Source organism: Dipodomys spectabilis, unplaced genomic scaffold (assembly GCF_019054845.1).
Source record: "Dipodomys spectabilis isolate Male_0828 unplaced genomic scaffold, ASM1905484v1 ptg000222l, whole genome shotgun sequence".
NCBI lineage: Eukaryota > Metazoa > Chordata > Mammalia > Rodentia > Heteromyidae > Dipodomys > Dipodomys spectabilis.
The window spans coordinates 204,994-225,000 of NW_024870899.1; the positions used below are offsets into that span (position 1 = coordinate 204,994).

At 47.9% G+C, this 20,007-nt stretch overlaps 1 protein-coding gene across 1 annotated transcript in view; it reads left to right on the top strand.

The window, feature by feature from the left end:
- The window catches only part of Plscr5 (phospholipid scramblase family member 5), a 66,083-nt gene that overhangs the window by 42,796 nt on the left and 3,280 nt on the right, over positions 1-20,007 (top strand). The window contains exons 2-4 of the mRNA XM_042697559.1: positions 14,533-14,696; positions 17,449-17,491; positions 18,449-18,669. Of these exons, the coding sequence (XP_042553493.1) occupies positions 14,533-14,696; positions 17,449-17,491; positions 18,449-18,669 (428 nt within the window). The remainder of the gene's footprint in view (positions 1-14,532; positions 14,697-17,448; positions 17,492-18,448; positions 18,670-20,007) is intronic.

The window sequence follows — 20,007 nt, forward strand, 5'->3', positions numbered from 1 at the left end:
AGATTGGGCATTATTTTCCATGAATAGAGATAGCCAGGAGCTCTCCAACTTCCTATACAGACCGTCACTGCGTGCTTATGAAGAATGGGAGAACCAGAAGCAAACCCTAGAATGGACCAGGAGCCTGCGTTGTCGAATACACAATGATTGGCTTCCTTGGGCTCAAAGCCTGATGAGATCTGATGACCGACATGTGCAAGCTTATTCCCTAAAGCTATGGGCCAGACTTGAAGAAGAATGAATTGATTCTGCTTCCAGGCAAGTCCGTTTCTAACGCTGCTCCAGGCTTTTATGAGCAACAGATAAATTCGTGATCATTTAAAGTCAAATCTTAGTGGGCAGCTACTGAGAATAGTAATGAACAGGGGGAGAAGAGGCTCTTTGAATTTAAGCTTTGGAGTGAAATTTGGGTTCAACTTTGTGCCTTGATCATCTTGACGGTTGTGGGGGAGGGAAGTGCTTATTGAAATTTTTTGTTTTCTCATGAAATGACTCTAATTCTGTGCCCTCTCCTCCGGGGCTGTCAGTACCGGGTTTGTTCAGAGTCAAGGACGGTTGGGTGTGCGGCTGTGGTCCGGGGTGCGTCCCGCTGGACTGCAGCTGGAATGTGCCACAGGGGCCTGGGAACGCGGCGGTGGGAGGAGGCGCCGTGTGCTGGGTTCACGGTGGGTCAGGGGACAGGTGTCTCTACAAAGCGCGGCCGTGGCCGGTGTTTACACAGTTGTGGCTTCCAGGAGGCCAGGCCGGCCCCGTGGCCAGTAAAACCAGCGGGTCCACTTTCATCTCCCAGCATCCTTGGGGGCCCAGGACAGACAGCAAAGTGGTTTGCATTAGGCCAGGCTCTCTGGGCACAGTGACTCTTTTATTCCCGTCCGCATCCTTCCTCTGCTTCCCGTGTCCGTGATGGCCATCCCAAATCTCCAGATGGTTTGGAAGGAAAAGCAAAACAAAAACCCACCAAACCCGGGGGAAGGTGTCTCCTCACCTCGTCTCCTCAGGACAGGTGTGAACCTCATTCCCCTCCGTGAAACCCGGGCCCGGGCTCTGCTTTGCATTCCCCTCATTGCTCTGTGGGGCCATTTATTTTCACTTCTGTTCTTGGAATGCACACACACACACACACACACACACACACACACACACACACACACAGTGGTACGAAGTCTTCAAAGGAGATACCATCCAGATGGTCTGATGGCTTCGCTGAGCACCAAACCCCACACCCCTGCACCCCACAATCTCACCCAGGCCTGCTAGGTTTCCATCTCCCCGTGGACCTCCGCCATTCACCCCGCATCACTCCACACGTGTGTGGAATGTAATTGTATGTTCTGTCAGTCAGAGAGCATGCACGGGACATTGCTGCTCCTTTTGACAGAACATCTCTTCATATGCTGATTATCTTGTTTTAAATTTGTCGGTCGTGAGGCTTGAACTCTGGGCCTGGGTGCTGTCCCTCAGCTCTTCAGCTCAAGGCTGGCACTCTACCACTTGAGCCACAGCGCCACTTCGGCTTTTTCTGCTTCTGTGGTGCTGAGGAATCGAACCCAGGGCCTCATGCAGGCGAGGCTAGCACTCTACCACTTGGGCCACAGATCCACCTCTGGCTTGGGCTGTGAGTAACTGGAGATCAGAGTTTCATGGACTTTCTTGCCCAGGCTGGCTTTGAACCATGATCCTCAGATCTCAGCCTCCTGAGTAGCTGGGATGACAGGCGTGAGCCACCGGTGCCCGGCTGTACTGGTTCTCAGTACTCCTGTGGTACAGTACCCTACGGAAAATCCCTGCCACACCCGGCGCCGTGAACCCGGTGAACTGTATATTCAACGACCCAATTAATCTTCAACACCAAATGATTACAACATCCCACCAAATCACCCCAAGCCTGACATTATAACTACAAGTCCATGGGAAAGAAAATTCAAAAGCTATTCGGACCTAAGTCAACAGTCTAAATTCATAAGGCAGGAGAAGGAATTAGAAAAATCTTTAAAAAAGAAATAGAAGATCCTACAGGAGCAAATCGTCATTTAGAGAATCTCCAGGCTTTCTTTGTTTTGGGTTTTTTTTCCCCCCTACGAAAGTAGGAAGTCTGTGAGAGTCACAAGAAAGTAGGAAGTCTGTGAGAGTTACGCTTCCTTTGCGACCTCGCTCCCTAACACATCCGAGAGAGACCATGGCTGGGGGGGGGGGGGCAGTGCTGGGGGCTCACGCCTGCCATCCCAGCTACTCAGGAGGCTGAGATCTGAGGATCATGGTTCAAAGCCAGCCCGGGCAGGAAAGGCTATGAGACTCTTATCTCCTATTAATCACCAAAAGGCCAGAAGTGGTGCAGTGGCTCAAGTGGTAGAGCACTAGCCTTGAGCAAAAGAGCTCAGGGACAGTGCCAGGGCCCTCAGTTCAAGTCCCACAACATCAGAGAGAGAGACAGACAGACAGACAGACAGACAGACAGACAGACAGACAGACAGAGAGACAGAGACAGACAGAGAGCCTGACTATGAGCAGCGTTCAGAGCTCAGTATAACGAAGCATCTGCTGAGCATCAGTTGTGGGGAGACCCCTGGTTTGGGGGGGTCACCGAGGTGGAGGCCTGGTGATTTCTCTTCCCCCCTGCATTTCCTTGTAGGGAGCCGAGGCTCGGACGCCATTCCTGTTCCGCGTGAGATGAAGGTTATGTAAAGCCCTGCCTGGAAGATCCATCAGCTTCCAGAATCCTCCACCAAGATTCCATGTCCTAGCCAACCGCGTCTTGATCCTTCAGCGGGCAGGAAATAAAAGAAAGCGTCTGGGCTGCCACGTGTGCGGCTCTCTACACCTCGAAGCCGGGATGCCGGGAAGGAGGTGACTGTTTAGAGGGCCCTGGCTGTCACTTCTAACCAGAAGCAGCCTCCTCCGGCCACTTCCCAGGCCACAGACTCCAATGTCCGCCAGCATGGGGGAGAGCTCTTCCCCAGACCCAGCCAGCCCGGCCAGGGGTCCAGAGATCAATAGCCATTTTCTAAAGGGCACGTAGGTGTTCACAGGTGTGCGTTTTGCTGTAAACACCACTGATGAAGCCAGGATGTTAGCTAATTTCAGCGGCCCACCTCCTCCTCAGAGCTACTTCTCATCTGGAAGGTTCCTTCCTGTCCACCCGTCAGCCCCCTAAGGAAATTTTGGAGCTGTTGTTTCCCTACGTGGCATAAGGAAGATCGGTGTCTATTCTCAACTCCCCCCCTCACACACACGCACGCACACACGCACACATGCACACACACACACACACACACGCACACACGCACACACACACACACGCACGCACACACGCACACACACACACACGCACGCACACACGCACACACACACACACACGCACGCACACACGCACACACACACACACACACACACACACACACGTGGATCCTGGTCCTCATCCCCACACCGCCCCATGTGGATGGAGACCACTCCACGTGGACGGAGACCGCCCCGTTCCGCTGCGTCTCTGTACCAGGTTTGCCACATGGAGTTCAACGCCTCAGATGTAGGCGGTAAAAACAAAAAACCAACAACAACTTCTTTGCACTTCTGGTCCGAATCACAACACAAGGACCAGGCCAGAAAAGGGGAAGGAAGGTTTCAAAACCACTTAAAAAGGGGGGTGGCGGGGGTACGCTAAATTACCCTCCAGAGGTCGCAGATCTCCGCCAGCATCTCCGCTCAGCCTACACCGGCCTGCCCCAGAAGATGACCTTGAAGCTCTGACGGTCGAGCTCCAGAGGTAGGAGATACTGTTCTCCGTTTCCCCAAACCTGACATCTTTTCTCAGGTGGAGATGAGCGAACCCGGGGCCGGGGTGGCGTGCGTCTGGACAGACGGGTACAGAAGCGTGTTGGAAATGTGTTTGCTTGCTTGCTTAGAACACGTGATGACTGAAGTCCACGTGTGGAACTCTAACCAAGACAGGCACGGCGCTGGGTGAGACAACTTTACTGGATACACAGAGGGTCAGGAAGGCAAAGACCCCGTCAGACCTTCCATGATCCACGCTGTACCCCCCCCCCCGACACGGGGTGTGTGTGGACTAATGGGAGGGGATGGGGGACAGACAGACAGACGGACGTAAGCCATCGTTGTGTTTTGCTTTTAACACGCTATGAAAATGAGGACTCCTCCGCCATAGTTGCTTCCAATGTCTGCAATTACCCAAGGCCGGGCGCGGGCTGCCCCCCACTGATTTCCATTCAGCCCAGCGAGCCGCACGCGGCCACGCACGCAGCTGTCACCCGAGCCCTGTCATTACGGGGGTATCTTTCCACCATGAAACAATGAGAAGTCCCGTCTTGCTTTCTTCCTTGGGGCTAATGTGTGTGTTTGTGCACGGAATTCTCCCCACTTGTTCCGGTCGCTGCCGTCTGGGCTGTGGATCGCCAGGACCCAGGAGGAGACGGATCTTTCGCAGCAGCCTCCTGGGCGGCGTGTGAGAAAATCCCACCAGCCTGAGAAAGCAGGGGTGCGTCTCATCCTAGTTAACTGATAGTCCGCGGACATGAATTCCAGTCTATTCCATTTCTCTCCGATGATCTAATCTCCTGGACCCTCTCCAGGGTGGGAGACAAGATACAATTATTTAGGCCGCCCAAATTTCCCAGCAAGTATAAAGACGCACATAATCCCTATAAACACCCAAAAGTTTTAACAAGACATTACTCCAGGGCTGGGAAGGTGGCTCAGTGGTAGAGTGCTTGCCTTGCATGCCTGAGGCCCTGGGTTCGATTCCTCAGCACCACATAAATACAAAAAAAAATCAATAAAATTAACTTTAAAAATAATCTATTTTTTTTTAATGAGTTGCTCCACTTTTGCAGGCTTTCAACGATCGGTTTACAATTTCATTCAAATGCCGACGTGCGTGACACGGGCGAAAAAAATGATTTCAAACACGGGGGAAACATTCACACGCCACTTCAGTTTCTTAATTTGTCTAAATCGGAGCTCTGTGGAAACTCGGCCTCCGGCCTTTGCTGGTACGATCGCTCCCGGCTGAGCCCGTAAGTCTTTGAAGTAGCAGCCATTCAGCCCAACCACGCACGCGCTCCCAAGGTCTCTACTGCCGGCGGCCACTTCACTATCTGCGGACACAGCAATTTGGGGGGTCCAACACCCCCTGCGTCCTGGTTCTGCTCTGGCTTTGGCTGTCTTCCCTGCTGTAGTGTCTTCAAGCTGCTCAAACCTCCATGACCAATTCTAGGCTCTTCCTCTACAGCTTAGTAAAAAAAAATCAACAAAAAGAATGACTCATTTGTCCCCATGTAGGGCGAGCTAAAATCCTGTGCCTGGCTCCACCGGTCTCCTCCATTGCAACCAGGCCATGTCACTTTCTCTACAGGGGTGAGGAGAGCTTCAGCCACCTCTGAATTAAGCACAAACCCCAGGGCGAGATTGGAGTCGAGAATATCAGAATACCACACAGGGGGGACTGGCATGCCAGTGAGTTTGGATTTCTTTTCTAGACTAGCACTGGCTAACGGGAATGCAACGTAAGCTGCATCTGTGGTGTTTAAATGGCAGCAGGAATGTGTGCATTATAGAGTACATTCTCACTACATAACGGAAAACGGGCACCAAGTTAGCTGAATGAGGACACGAGTCGTTTCAAAATTATTATGCCTGGATTAAATACAAGTTTATCTGTTTTTTTTTTGGGGGGGGGGGTCCGGTCGTGGGGCCTGAACTCTGGGCCTGGGCGCTGTCCCTCAGCTCTTCAGCTCAAGGCGAGCGCTCTACCACTTGAGCCACAGCGCCACTTCTGTTTTTTTTCTACTTATGGAGTGCTGAGGAATCGAACCCAGGGCCTCATGCATGCGAGGCAAGCGCTCTACTACGGAGCCACCTTCCCAGCCCTGTCTGGATTTTTGTTTTTCATCCGATGTGTATGATGGATGTATGCCGATGGAGTGATAAGCTGGCATTATTGGCTGAGGGAATTAAATCCCCTTGGCAGATGCCACGAGGCGGACGTTCCCAGCCTGCTCTGTCAGGAGAGAACAAGTAAAAACGCTGGAGACGCGGACTTGTAAAAAAGATGCACCAGGTTTTCTTAAAAAATAAAGTAATGAAACAAAACACTGGGCTTGGCGGAAACAGCCCCAAACCTGACAGCATACTGCCCCCTACTGCCTCCGACGGCCGTGCGCCAGAACGCCAGAACTAGCTTCCGGGTGGCCGCGGGTCAAATCCAATCCAACGTTGTAAACTGTAGTGACTTTCTAGACTTTTCTTTAACAGCAGCAGCAGCAGCAACAACAACAAAAACACCACCTTCATCAGCAGACTCTCAAGACACGCACCGCGAACCGTTTACATTTTTGCCACGTGAATCATTTGCCCATAAAAGAGAGAGGGAAAAAAATAAGACAGAATCACACAGAGAGAAAGAGAAATGTGGGGTGGGGGCGGGGGGGGGGAAGGCTCAGAGTTCCGGAAGACAAAGACTCAAATCCAGGGAACGACAGTATCAACCCTGTTTCAACGTCTACCGGGAGTCAAGAGGCCCAAGTGTTTGTTATTTTCTTTAAAAAATAAAAATGGGCCCCAGCCTTCCTACCCAACACAGCATCGTCTGCAAACCCCACACGCAGTTCCTCCCGGGGAGCCGTGAGCCGTGCTATGCTGCATGCCACATGATGGCGACATTTCCCCATACCAAGGCAGGCCAGCCAGCCTGCCACACCGGGACGGTGCCCGGCTGTGGAACCAGGTCCCCTTCCCTGCAGTGAATCAGATCCGAAAGGAAGTTATCCCGCAGCTCAGGTCCTGCGTCGCTCACCTGCCCTGCCTCCCGGAACCTTTTCCCACCGCCGGTTCAACCTGAGGTGTGGGTTCAGGTGGGCTGGGCTGCCCCTGGGCCTGGCGCTGGAGCACGGAACACAGGTACACAGGTGGTCTGGGGGTACTCCGGCCCCCACCCGCCCTTTCCACACGCCCACCCGCAGCCACGCCCCGAAGGCCTTTCCCCAACACCTGGTCCACACAGCCGTCCGTGGCAGAAAACACTGCAAATGGGTTGGAGAAAGTCTGCTCACCGTTGAGTGGGAAATAAGACACCCCTGTTCTCCTGTTATGGATCTCCTAATCTCCTCATTCTATCACCTGACACATCCTAGCTTCGTGGAAGATCAACTTCAACTGCCCACACAGTGCAGGGAAGATGTACAACCGTGCAGAAACGATCAGTTTGGGCACAACATGATAGTGCTTTTCTTCTTCTCTTCCTCTTCCTCCTCCTCTCCTCCCCCCCCTTCCTCCTTCTTCTTCTTCACAAATTCAAAACCACTTGGCTTTCTAGTCAGTACAGCTGTTGCATCAGAAGAAAATGGAAGCAAAGCAAATATGATGTATAGCCTACGAAAAGGTTTAATAATATATAAAACATATTAAATGAACCGTGTTCACTTTGATCATCATTAAAAGATACAACATGAGAAGCTGTGTTGCCACTAATAATAGACTTTCGAAATATATGCACACTCAGACTAAAGCTTTAAATTAAAAATAATGAATATTACTTATATTACTCTTCTAGATGGGATGGCAAGACTGTTATTAAATATATAAAGCAAATTAGATTGGGATTGTCAATGCTCTTTTATTAGAGTAGAAGATAAATGCTTTGTTAGGATTAAATTCATGGCAAACTTACTCTTGCAGCTGCTAATTAATAGAACAGGAGCATGGGTTGGTTAATTAAAATAGGATACCTCGGGGAATTGAAATTAATTTTGATGTCCTTATATCCTTATATCAATAAATCTCCCAGATGTTTCTTCGGCATTATAGGAAAGTGGAGAAAGGCTATTTTTTTAGCTTCACTTTGGCAAGACTGAGAGGGAGTTACCCATTTTAGATGGAATGCCATGAGGCAAATGAATGCCATTTTTCCTTAAGATGGATCTCCGTGGATACGTTAGACATTTCAGAATAAGCTTTCCGACGCTCCATTTCCATCCAGCCCTGTGTTCAAATGCCGTCCAGTTCAATTGTGACCGAGAGCGCTCGCCGTATGCCAGACATGTCCCGTCCCAGGTGAAATGAGTCCAGGGGTTCGTTTCTGCTTCTGGAGAACGCAGGTCGAGGTTAACACAGATGCCACCATAACCCACACCCTCAATAGCAACGTCGAGACGGAGCTGGGCCGCTTGGGAGTGGGGCAGGGGCTGGGCCCCCTAATTTGGGTCTCTGCACACACAAGTAGCCAGGGCCTGGTGAGGTTTACCCCGAGGACTGCATTCTCGTAGAGTGCGCTCTTCAAAACCAACAAAAAGATCTCTTTGGGTTTGAGGCCTGTGGAGGGCCTCTTCTTTATTACTGTCACAAAAATGTAACGGAGCAAAGGGTGTTTACACACTCACCATGGGTCTTCACAATCAACGAGTACACGTGCGTGCTAGCATTTATATATATATAATATATATATCTATATATATATCTATATATATATATATAAGTCTCCAGTCAGATACATCATGCAGAAACCCATCTGATATGAGCCTTTCCAGTTAATTCATCAATTTTGGTCTCCATGGGGCTAGAGAATGTCCTCTACCAGAAATGGAATGGCGAAGTATGGAATGAAACTCGGGGAAGAAAGTAAAATGTTCTTCTTTTGATCACAAAGGGTGCTGTGACCATCTTCGAGGAAGGAGGAAGCATCCGCACTCTCAGCCGCTCTGCCTGCCTTGGGCCTGAACTTGCCCTTATACCCCAGCGTCCATCCTTAGAACACGCAGGGGTCCGAGAATATGTGTAATTATCCTGAAATAGACGTCCGTCCTCGATTTCCTGCCACACACAACGTGCGCGCTGGCTCTCAATAAGCATCAGACGAGCCGTTGAATGAAACCACCCCTCTCCTCAGCCACCTTGGAGGACCTGTCGAGATGCATAATGATGGCTGTGTTCTCATGGTGTCAGTTAGACGCTGCCTCTTGTTTCTGTAAAGCCAGAGCCTCTGTCTGCTACCCGGAGGTTGATTTCCGAACAAGAAGACCGGTAGTAACGTGTGTAATCGCAAAGCTTAGAAGACTGCACAATGAATTTTTGTGAGAAGGGCAGAAAAAGAAGCACAGGGAGGCTCCAGCCAGCAAATGTTTACGCACACGCCACTATCCCAGCACTGAGTTCTAACGCATCTTCTTGTCATACCATCAATCGCTCAAAAGGCTGCAAGACTTCCTGCCCCTCTACTCTGAACTCAGACACTAATTTAAATGGGAAAGAATTTTAAAGCGTACAGCCGTCTATAATATGCGCACAAACGCCGAGTTATGTGTGTTTAAATACCCAGCAAACGAATCTTAAAACAACGGTAATGAAAGGGAAATGCAGGCAGCAGGAAGGTAACCATAGCAACGGTTTGGTTTGGTTCCTATGGTAACAGGCCATACCGCTAAGCAGCTCAAAGCGTCACAATTCCCTTTGATTGGTAGATTCTCAAAAAAAAAAAAAAAAGATGGTTTAGAAAGTGACAAGGGATTTACAAAAAGAAAAAGATTTCCCTCATGAGGAAGGAGACATTAACTATCATAATAGCACATCGATGGTTGGACACAAGACAGGCCTTTGAAATTTAATGAAACCTCCTTTTATTCCCTCATAAAGAATTGGGTGGAATATCTCAATTTATACCAGCATGAACCAGCAGGCTAAAATCCACACTTCTTATTAACTAGCCAGAGTACAGTAGGTCGCTTGGAATGCACGTTTAAAAAGCAACTTAAAAATCTATTCATTGATTTAACTTGTAGACAAACCATGAAAGATCAATAAATAATAAATGTTTTGGATGTTTCTATATTATTCAATGAGATTTAGTAAATAGAGGAATAAGTATTACAGTAAATACACACACACACATATATGTGTGTGTGTGTGTGTGTGTGTGTGTATATAAATAATACAGTGAAAAAGGAAGCAATCTAGAGTTGGGTGTGTCTGTTGCTAGTTGCAGGGACTCAACCACGCCACTTGCTCAACAACTTATTACTTTTCCCGAAGTATCAGTACTTACTAAATCAGATGTGTGGACAGCAACCCAGCCTACAAACGGCTCCAGAAGGAGACGCGGGCGTCCACGTACGCACGCATTCGCTCGAGGGTGCTTCGCCTAGGTGTTGAAAGTGTATTTACTGTTCATCATTATCTCTGTGTCAGGGGAGCTTGGCTGTTGGCCACGAGGTAGCGTCTGCAGCCACTGTCTGAAGATGCAGACAGACCTCGAGCGAGTCACAGGTGCATCCACCATAAACAGCGGCGGAGAGGAAGATGTTCAGAATGGTAAAACAAGTCGTTCATGGACAGCACTGAGCTTGCTGGAGATGCTTTTATTTTTGGTCAGTTGTGGGCCTTGAACTCAGGGCCTGGGCGCTCTCCCTGAGCTCTTCAGCTCAAGGTGAGCGCTCTACCTCTTTGAGCCACGGCGCCACTCGCGGTTTTCTGGTGGTTCGTTGAAGATCAGAGTCTCACAGACGTCCCTGCCCGGGCTGGCTTTGAACCGTGATCCTCCGATCTCAGCCTCCTGAGGAGCTAGGGCTACAGGTGTGAGCCACTCGGCGTGGCTGACTGTGATTTGATCAGCATCAATGAGGTTATTGAAAATGTGGGTTTCTCAAACTCCTCTGACTGGCCAGATGACACTTTTAAACGAAAATCACAATTAGTGTGCCTAGATCAGAGAGTACATCCTCTCCCCCCTCCCCCCCCCCCACCCCGGGGCCTGGAGGTAGCTAAGGTCACCAGACAGACACAAGAGGAAGGCAGGCATGTTAAACTATAAAACGCCAGTGGTGCATAGCTCCTTGTTTGTAGCTCGGAAATTAAATGTAATTGCTGCTCTTCAAAAAAAAAAAGAGGATGATAAATGTGCAAACACTTTGAACACATAAAGACTCCTATTTACAGCTACAAAAACCTGACCCGGGCCAGGACGCATCATCACAGGCTCCGGCAGAAGAGGCTGGGAGACATGAACAACAGACGCTTTCTGACCCGCACGTGCGTATCCCGAGACACGGAAAGGAGCGAGAGGAAACGACTCGCTTCATTCACGCGTGTTAATCTCGCACGGGGCTCCCCCTGGGCTGTAGCCACACAGGTTTGCCTTGTCCTCCCCTCAAATTCGTCCGTCCGTTGCTCTTCCCACCCTTCCTACATCCCTCTCCTCCCCCAGGGGTTTATAGTTTCCGTGGATGGGAGTCTAAGATGGTCAGGGTGCTGCACGGCCTCCTTAAGTGCTCGGTGCAGCTCCACGGCTGAGCCCGGCTTCCCTTTCCCGTGGTGTTGTCCACACAGATAAAATCGAGCCGGCCAGGCCCTGCCAAGCGCGCCTCCCAGGGCTCTGCAAGCCGGCATGAGGCAGGCAGGCAGGCAGACCGGCTTCTCAAGCTCCCTGCTTCCTCTCCTCTCCTCTCTCTCTCTCTCTCCCTGCTCCCCCCAGGGCAACAAGGAAAAGCTCTTCCTCCCAGCCGGGCTCCCTTTGAAGAAGAGACCCCGGGGTCTCCATGGGCTCCAAAGGTAAGAGGCCACACGGCCGGCGGACGCCGGGCTGCTCCTCGTTTGCCAGCATGCTGTGTGTGCTGTGGCGGTGGAGGCAGAAATACTTCACCAAGATGGCATGCGTTGCTTTTTGAACAGTGAAACTTTAGCACAATGATTTTCTGCCGCTCCTAGGAGACTTCCGTTAAGCGCGCGTACTTGATCTGGTGCAACGTGAAAGTTCAGATGCAAGACATGTGTATGGCTATATATACAGAGACATACGTGTGTATATGGATCTGAACACCTCTGCAGGGAGGAATGTCAGGACTCCATACATGCACACATGTATATAATTAATCAGAAGAACCGTTGTGACTAGACACACACACACAGAGATGGATTAATAAGAAAAGCTGCCCTGACCAGGTAGATCTATACACACATGTATTCTGCTTACACATATCGTACAGATGGGATTCATAAGAAAAACTGAGTAGCCAATGAGGGCCCGGCGTCTGAAGGAAACTTTTGGCACGTGAGAAGGTGTGTGTGTGTGTTGGGGTTGGTGATTGGATGGCGTTTCCACTTCCTGTTTCCTTGTGGACACGTGGGAGGCACAGGTCTCGCTGGGTCTGCGTGCGTCCTGATCACACCGCGCCCGAGTGTCCACACAGCCCCGTGTGCCCCAGACACGCACGGTCACCAGCGTACCAACCCCCAACACAGGGGGAGCGGACACAGGCGACCCGGCCTTGGGGAAACGCACAGGCTGTGACAATCACGCACCGTGGTGGTGGCTGAAGCGGGTCCGCCGGGAGCCGGCCGTGTCTGCTTTACCACCTGGAAATCTTTCCAGAGTTTCATTGTGAATTGAATACGGGAGAGTGGACCGAAGCCTCTGGGCCGGGCAGGTGGGGAGGGGTTTTTCTAGAAGAGGAAGTGGGTGAGTCCGACTAGGGTCGCTGAGACCGCAGAAACGGCACGAAACTGCTATCTGAACTTTCAGCGAGCTCTCCCCGGAACGGTGATGTGGTTTTGTCAAACTCTGCAATAATAACAAACAACCACCCTGTAAAATTTTGCACAAACCACCCAATTTCTATATCTCCTACCCCGTACCCTCCAGCCCCGATGATCTGAACAAATCATCAGAGTCTAGGCCACCATGAAAAGCTTTAGCATGAAAAAAAATCATTTGTATAACACTGGTGGAAACTTTGAATTCTACTTACAAGAGTTATCCTAAAACATATCCAGGATCCAGGATCCATCGAGAGCGTTTAGGAAAACAGACACCGCTTCATGTCAAACACAGGAAGTTCTCTGGATTTTTCTCGTTAAACTCTGCTGTCTCTTACAAATGCATCTATTTTAAATTATTTTAAAGTAGTGATACATAGGAGCTGCCTTTCAACAGAGCGGGTTTCTGAGCACTACGTGTGCTGAGCTTCCATTTTTTATTAAATCCACATTTCGTGCCGAGTAGGGTCTGGAGAAAGCGGGCAAACAGACTTTACGTCTAGAAAGAGCGAAATCATTCCTTTTTAACATAATGCATTTTATTTTATTAAAAAATGTATCTGAAGACGTAGAAGTGAAAAGCTTGAGAAGTCTTCTTTTTTTTTCTTCTATGTAAGAATGACACCGGCAGCATCTCAATGGCTTCGTTACTTTATAAGCGAAGAGCCACCGCAGCCCCGCAGCCTGTGAGGTAGAGTGGCAGAGGCCGTGAAATATTTATAGGTTAGTTATACATTTTTAAAAGAGGAGATAGGAATTCAAAGCCGGAGAGAAGCTCAAAGGAGCTCCGTCTTCCTCTGGTGGTCCGGGTCTTTGAAGGAGCTCTGACTAAAAAGGAATATTACTATCGGAATACGATTGATCTGCCGCGGAAAAGCAGTCACCACAAAGACTCGAGACTAAGCCCGGGCCAGACTTTCAGGGGAAAACGACCGTTCTACAACCTACCAGAGTGTTCAGCACGTGCTGTAGAGAGAACACTTGCCTAAGAGAATTACGGTGACCAGGAGCAAAGCGTTAGGCATCAGAAATCTCGCCAGGCAGTGGCCAGGCCTAGGAGGAGTTCGGGGTAGGGAAGGATTCGAGGTGCGTACCTCTACAGAATGGCTACCACGGACCAAAACCTAAGCCCGAGATCATCCTTTCACACACACAAGGCCCGCAGTGCCACGTAGTGCTACTTTTCTCTGCGCTTTGTGGTTCTCTAAATCTCTTGACAGATACTACTGGCACCTATATAATATAGGAACAGAATTATATTATATATAACACACACAATATACAACATATATAATATCCTAACAGATATTACCTATATAATATAGATTATATATTAACATATATACTATGTCATCATAGATAACATAATTATATCATGTTATAGCTAGTAATAACATATAACATAACATAAGATATAATCACATATGATATAATTTATCACGATATAAATATAATAATAACGTAATGACAATGTTAATATAACAACATAATATAGAATATAATAACATATTATACTAACAATAATATAATATAAATTGATATAATGTATAATAGAATAATATATAACAACATAATATATATGAGAATATATAATATATATTAATAATATATAATATGAGAATATAATATATAACATATATTACATGCAATATAGAATATAATAACATATATTCGATATTAATAGCTATTACCTATGAACATATATGTTAGTATTATATATTAACATGCCATATGTTAATATATTATCTATAACAGACATTACCTGTGCACACATGCATGCGTGTGTGTGCGTGTGTGTGGGGGGGGTGTATTTCCTAAAGTCATGCATTTTGGGTTTTTCTTGCTCCTTTCTCTCCTGCTTAGTGTATCAAACGTGCGGACAGTGTGAGGGTAGAGGGCAGTCGCTAGCATCTGAATGAGGAGGGAGGCATGCTGTGAGGAGGATCCCATGGGAGGGCATGACTTTAAGTGGGCCTCCACACCTCTGTTCCCTTGTAGATGGAAAGAACCAGAAGCGGCGAGGTCCCCCTGGTCCCCTTCCCGGAGCTCCGGACCCTGACGGAGGCCCTCGGGTCTCCTCTGCCAGCCGGGAGGCTCCCGCCCCAGACGGCTCCCTGCCAGCCACGGCCCCGCTTCCTCCAGGTCTGGAATATTTAAGCCAGGTACGGAATGTTTGTCCTCTCCCTGGAGACTGACACAGACCCGTTCCCCGCGTCTCCACTGAGCTCCAAAGGCTGTCGATCAAGGGGCGCGATGAGCCGGGAAATGACAGAGTCTCCCTGATGTTTGGGTCTCTGACGGGGGAAGGACCCTTGTTCTCTTCTTTGGCATTCACTACGCACTTGCTACGGTGAGGGCCAGGGCTAAGTTTCACATCCAGCTCTCCTGCATTCTATTATTGGCTCCAGGTGGCAGCAGATGTGTTCTGGAGGAATTGTCTCATTTCCTAAGTCATCACCCAGAGCCACCTAAACAGCATTGCTCAAGGCGTAGGGAAGACGTAAAACCCACAAACATCCCAAAGCCTAGTGGAACAGCAACCACCAAGGGAAAAAAAAAATAACAAGAGTACAAGGTTGTGTACAAAGGCCAGGAAGACACACCGCAAAGTGTGCTGCTGTGTGTCAAGGTGTGGGGCGCTCAGATGAGCGATGACACTGAGCTCTTCCCCTGATTTCAACCCCAGGAAAGAGGGGTGGGCGGGGGAGGGGATCCAAGGGAAAGCAAGGGGCGGGTAGGACTTTCTTCTGACTCTGGTCGGTCTCTGGACAATTTGCTTGACGGGTGTAGAAGCTACTCTAGGTCATGGCGGAGTAGTTCATGCCTTATCATGAATCAATCAGCGTGAGTTATCAGCTGAATTTCATGGCTACACACACTCATATACACATTCACAAACATACACATATATGTACGTACATAGTTGCTTTAGTAGGTGGTATGTTTTTTGGTTTTTTTGTTGGTTGTGGGGCTTGAACTCAGGGCCTGGGCACTGTCCTTCAGTTCTTCAGCTCAAGGCAAGCGCTCTACCGCTTGAGCCACAGCGCCGCTTCCAGTTTGGTTCATGAGAGATCGGAGTCTCAGGGACTTTCCTGCCTGGGCTGGCTTTGAACTGCGATCCTCAGATCTCAGCCTCCTGAGTAGCTAGGATGACAGGCGTGAGCCACTGGCGCCCGGCTTCTTTGCGGTTTTATTCAACAAGGAATCAGTATATGCTTACACTAACTTTGAGACGTTGGCACATGTCAGAACCTACCATGCATTTGTCTTTAGAGACCAGAGAGCTGAGGAAGATGGATACAAGGGCCGGGTCAGGTAACCCACGGGCCTTGAACCTGCAAGAGGATCAAAGGGCGGACCAGAGCCCATTAGCCTCTACGCAGCTGTTGGGGGAACACGTTCAGACAAGGTTCTACTGAGTATCAGCTGACCCAGCCGGGCCTGAGGGATGGGGGCCACACATGGCCACCGCTCCACCGTCCTCTGTCCGTGAGAGAAGGCAAACCCAGGGCAGGAGCCACTGGACAAGCATCGACCCACAGAACAGTCACCAAAGAGAGAGAGATACCAACTCGCTGCCACCACCTCCTCTTAACGTGGGGTAATGTGAGATAGGAAGGTAGACAGACAGACAGACAGACAGACAGACAGATGAAAGAGATGAGAGATAGATAGACAGACAGACAGACAGATAGAGATGGTAGGTAGATAGATGTAGATAGGTGGAAAGAGATGATAGATTGAAAGATGATAGATAGAGATGAATGATAGATAGATAGATAGATCGATAGATAGATAGATAGATCGATAGATAACTAGGTGGAGAGAGATGATATATAAATATATTATACATATTATATATTAACATATGTTTATACATTAACATATGTATAAACATATATATAAGTTTTTTATTTTTTTTGTTCCCCGAAAACAAAGCATGCCCCAATTAGTTAAACGTTTAACTTCTAAGGCGAAGGCTGACCGACTTCACACGCAAAGAATGCGCATTTGTTTCAAACCAGTGTACATACGTTAAAAAGTCTGGGAGATTTGTTCAAGAGTACTTTATTGTCACCAGCCCGTGAGGGAGACACGCTCTCGAATGAGGTTTTAGGGCATGCGTGTTGAACTCAAAAGGCCCTGAAAGAATTTTGTGAAATAAAACCAGAAGCAGTTTTCAACCATAGTACATCCTGCAGGGAAATCCTTAAACGTTTAGCCGATTCTTTAAATGTCCACTCTATGAATCGTCTACTGAGAACAGTAGTTTCAGAAACAATTTGGAATTCATCATCCACACATACAATGTAGGTTAAATCGACGGGTAAAAATAACTGATTCTGACTAGGTTTGATTTTCGTGTTGATAATAACACACATCTTCTGGTGGTGTTCAGGGAATTATTCCTACTAAGCAAGAGGGATAAGTTGACGTCGTGTGTGTGTGTGTGTGTGTGTGTGTGTGTGTGTGTGTGTGTGTGTGTGTGCACTATTCATTTGGAATTGCCGTGTTAAACGAAGCAAACCGACAAACACCTCAAAACCCAAACCCTCCAATCCAGGCTTGACCAAAGGGAGAGAAGAAATCGAGTCAGATCGCAGAGGCAAACGACTTCAGAACCAAACAAACCAAACAAAAACCAGGTTGGATGCTCTGTGGATTATAAAATGTTCAGCTGTTCAAAACCATGTCAATGTATAACACAAAGGCCAAGTCATCTAACGTCACATAGCTTGGCGATTAGGTGAAGAATACTAGCTCTAAAGTTCTGGAAATGCACTGACTTAATATTCTCGATTTCTCTGAACACGTGGTGCTGTAATACTTTTGATTTCTCTAACAATCTGCTGGCAGGATACTTCGGATTGCTCTGCAATGTGGTGACGTGACACTTTCTATTTTCTTTAACAGTTAGACCTGATCATCATTCACCAGCAGGTGGAGATTCTTGGAAGTAAGTATGTGACATTCTGTACTTTCTATAACCGTTGAAACATTTCAATAGTCACAAGTTCCTTCACATCCAAATGTGTTATAAATAAGAAAGTCAGAGGCTGGGAAGGTGGCTCAGTGGTAGAGTACTTGCCTAGCAGGCATGAAGCCTTGAATTCGATTCCTCAACACCACATATACAGAAAAAGCCAGAAGTGGTGCTGTGGCTCAAGTGGTAGAGTGCTAGCCTTGAGCAAAAGAAGCTCAGGAACAGAGCCCAGGCCCTGAGTTCAAGCCCAGGACTGACAAAAAAAAAAAAAAAGAAAAGAAAAGGAAGGAAGAAAAGAAGGAAGGAAGGAAAGAAAGAAGGAAGGAAGGAAGGAAGGAAGGAAGGAAGGAAGGAAGGAAGGAAGGAAGGAAGGAAGGAAGGAGAAAGAAAGAAAGTCCAATGTGTGTGAGAAAATTAGATTAAAAAATTTGATTTCTTTTTTTAAAAGCAAAGAATAGAATTATTATTCATGTAAAAGTATAAAACTCCCTCTAGTAGGTGTTGCTACGACTATCCAAGTCCTAGAACATGACCCTTAATCTTAGAAAGAATGAAAGGTTAAACATTATCTATCTCAATGACGCTAGTAATTTTACACTTTGCCGGGGGTTGAACTTGGGGCTGGGCAGGCGCTCTACCACTTAAATGGCGCCAGCCCCATTTAAGCCCTGGTTACTTTGCCTTGTGCTGAAGTTGTAGCTCAAGTGCTACACCACCTGCTTCGTGAGTTCAAATCCCAGCACAAAAGAAAGAAAGAAAGAAAGAAAGAAAGAAAGAAAGAAAGAAAGAAAGAAAGAAAGAAAGAAAGAAAGAAAGAAAGAAAGAAAGAAAGAAAGAAAGAAAGAAAGAAAGAAAGGAAGAAAGAAAGGAAGGAAGCGCAGATACTCATGAAGGCCCTCTAAAGTGTGTTCGGTTCTTCTTCTCCATCAGTGATCCTTGGCACCGAGACCTCCAACAAATACGAGATTAAAAACAGCTCAGGGCAAAGGATTTACTTCGCGGTGGAGGAGAGCCTGTGCTTCAACCGGAACGTGTGCTCCACGCTGCGCTCCTGCAGCGTGCGAGTCTCTGACAACGCCGGCCGGGAGGTGCTCACGGTGCACCGGCCGCTGCGCTGCAGCAGCTGCTGCTGCCCCTGCTACCTGCAAGAGGTGGGTCCCGTTCCCCAGACCCTCGAGACAGAAACACCAGTGAGCAGGGGTTCCAGGGCCCGGCCTTCCGGTGGGAGCCTGGGGCAGCCGGCTTTCCCCTCTGGGAATCAGCCTGTTGCTCTTCGAGACAAGAGAACAGCTGGTTTGCTGTCCTGCAAAGAGAGGGGAAAAAAACGGTCGTGGTCGTTGAATAATTAGTTTAAAAAATTCTGTTTCAGTGGTTAAACAGGGAGGCTGCAGCGAGAGATGGCTGTGACTCAGTGCTGGGTGGAGAGAGACGCTGCAGAAGGCTGGCCGAAAGGGACAGGCAAGGGAGGCGGCGTGGGAGGTGGCCCTGTCTGTTGAGGGAAGTGGGCCGGGACTTGTACCACCTGGCGTCAGACGTGGCTATGCGGTGACTCTGCCTCTCACAAAAGATGCTGGGAATCGTGAAAAAGATCACTGCTCCACATGGTTGAAAGCACTTACCCATCCATCCATCCACCATCCATCCATCCATCATCTATATCTATCCATCCATCCATCCATCCATCCATCCATCATCCATCCATCCATCATCCATCTATCATCTATATCCATCCATCCATCCATCTATCCATCTATCATCTATGTCTATCCATCCATCCATCTATGTCTATCCATCCATCCATCATCCATCCATCCATCCATCTATGTCTATCCATCCATCCATCATCCATCCATTTATTCATCAATCTATCCATCCATCCATCCCTCCATCCATCATCTATCTATCAATCCATCCATCATCCATCCATCATCTATATCTATCCATCCATCCATCATCCATCCATTTATTCTATTTATCCATCCATCCATCTTCCATTCATCATCTATCTATCCATCCATCCATTTATTCTTCTATCCATCCATCTGTCTACTATCCTTCTATCCATCCATCCATCTACTATCTTCTATCCATCATCTATCCTTTTATCTATCCATCCATCTATCCTTCTGTCTATCCATCTATCCATTTATTTATCTATCAGACCATCTATCTACTATCCTTCTATCCATCCATCATCTATCTATCCATCTCTGTGTCAGACTTCTGTATGTATATCTAACCTATCTTTTATCTACCTATATCATCTATCTCTTTCAGCCATCCACCTATCATTTATCTCCCCTATCTATTATTTCTCTCTCTCTACCGTTTATCTATCATCTATCATTTATCTATCTCTATCTCACTCTATCTACCCGTCTATCTCTATCATCTATCAGTTTGTCTGTCTATCTCTATCTATCTGTTTATATCATCTAGCTAGCTAGCTCTCTCATCTAGCTCTCTCTATCTGTATCATCTATCTATAT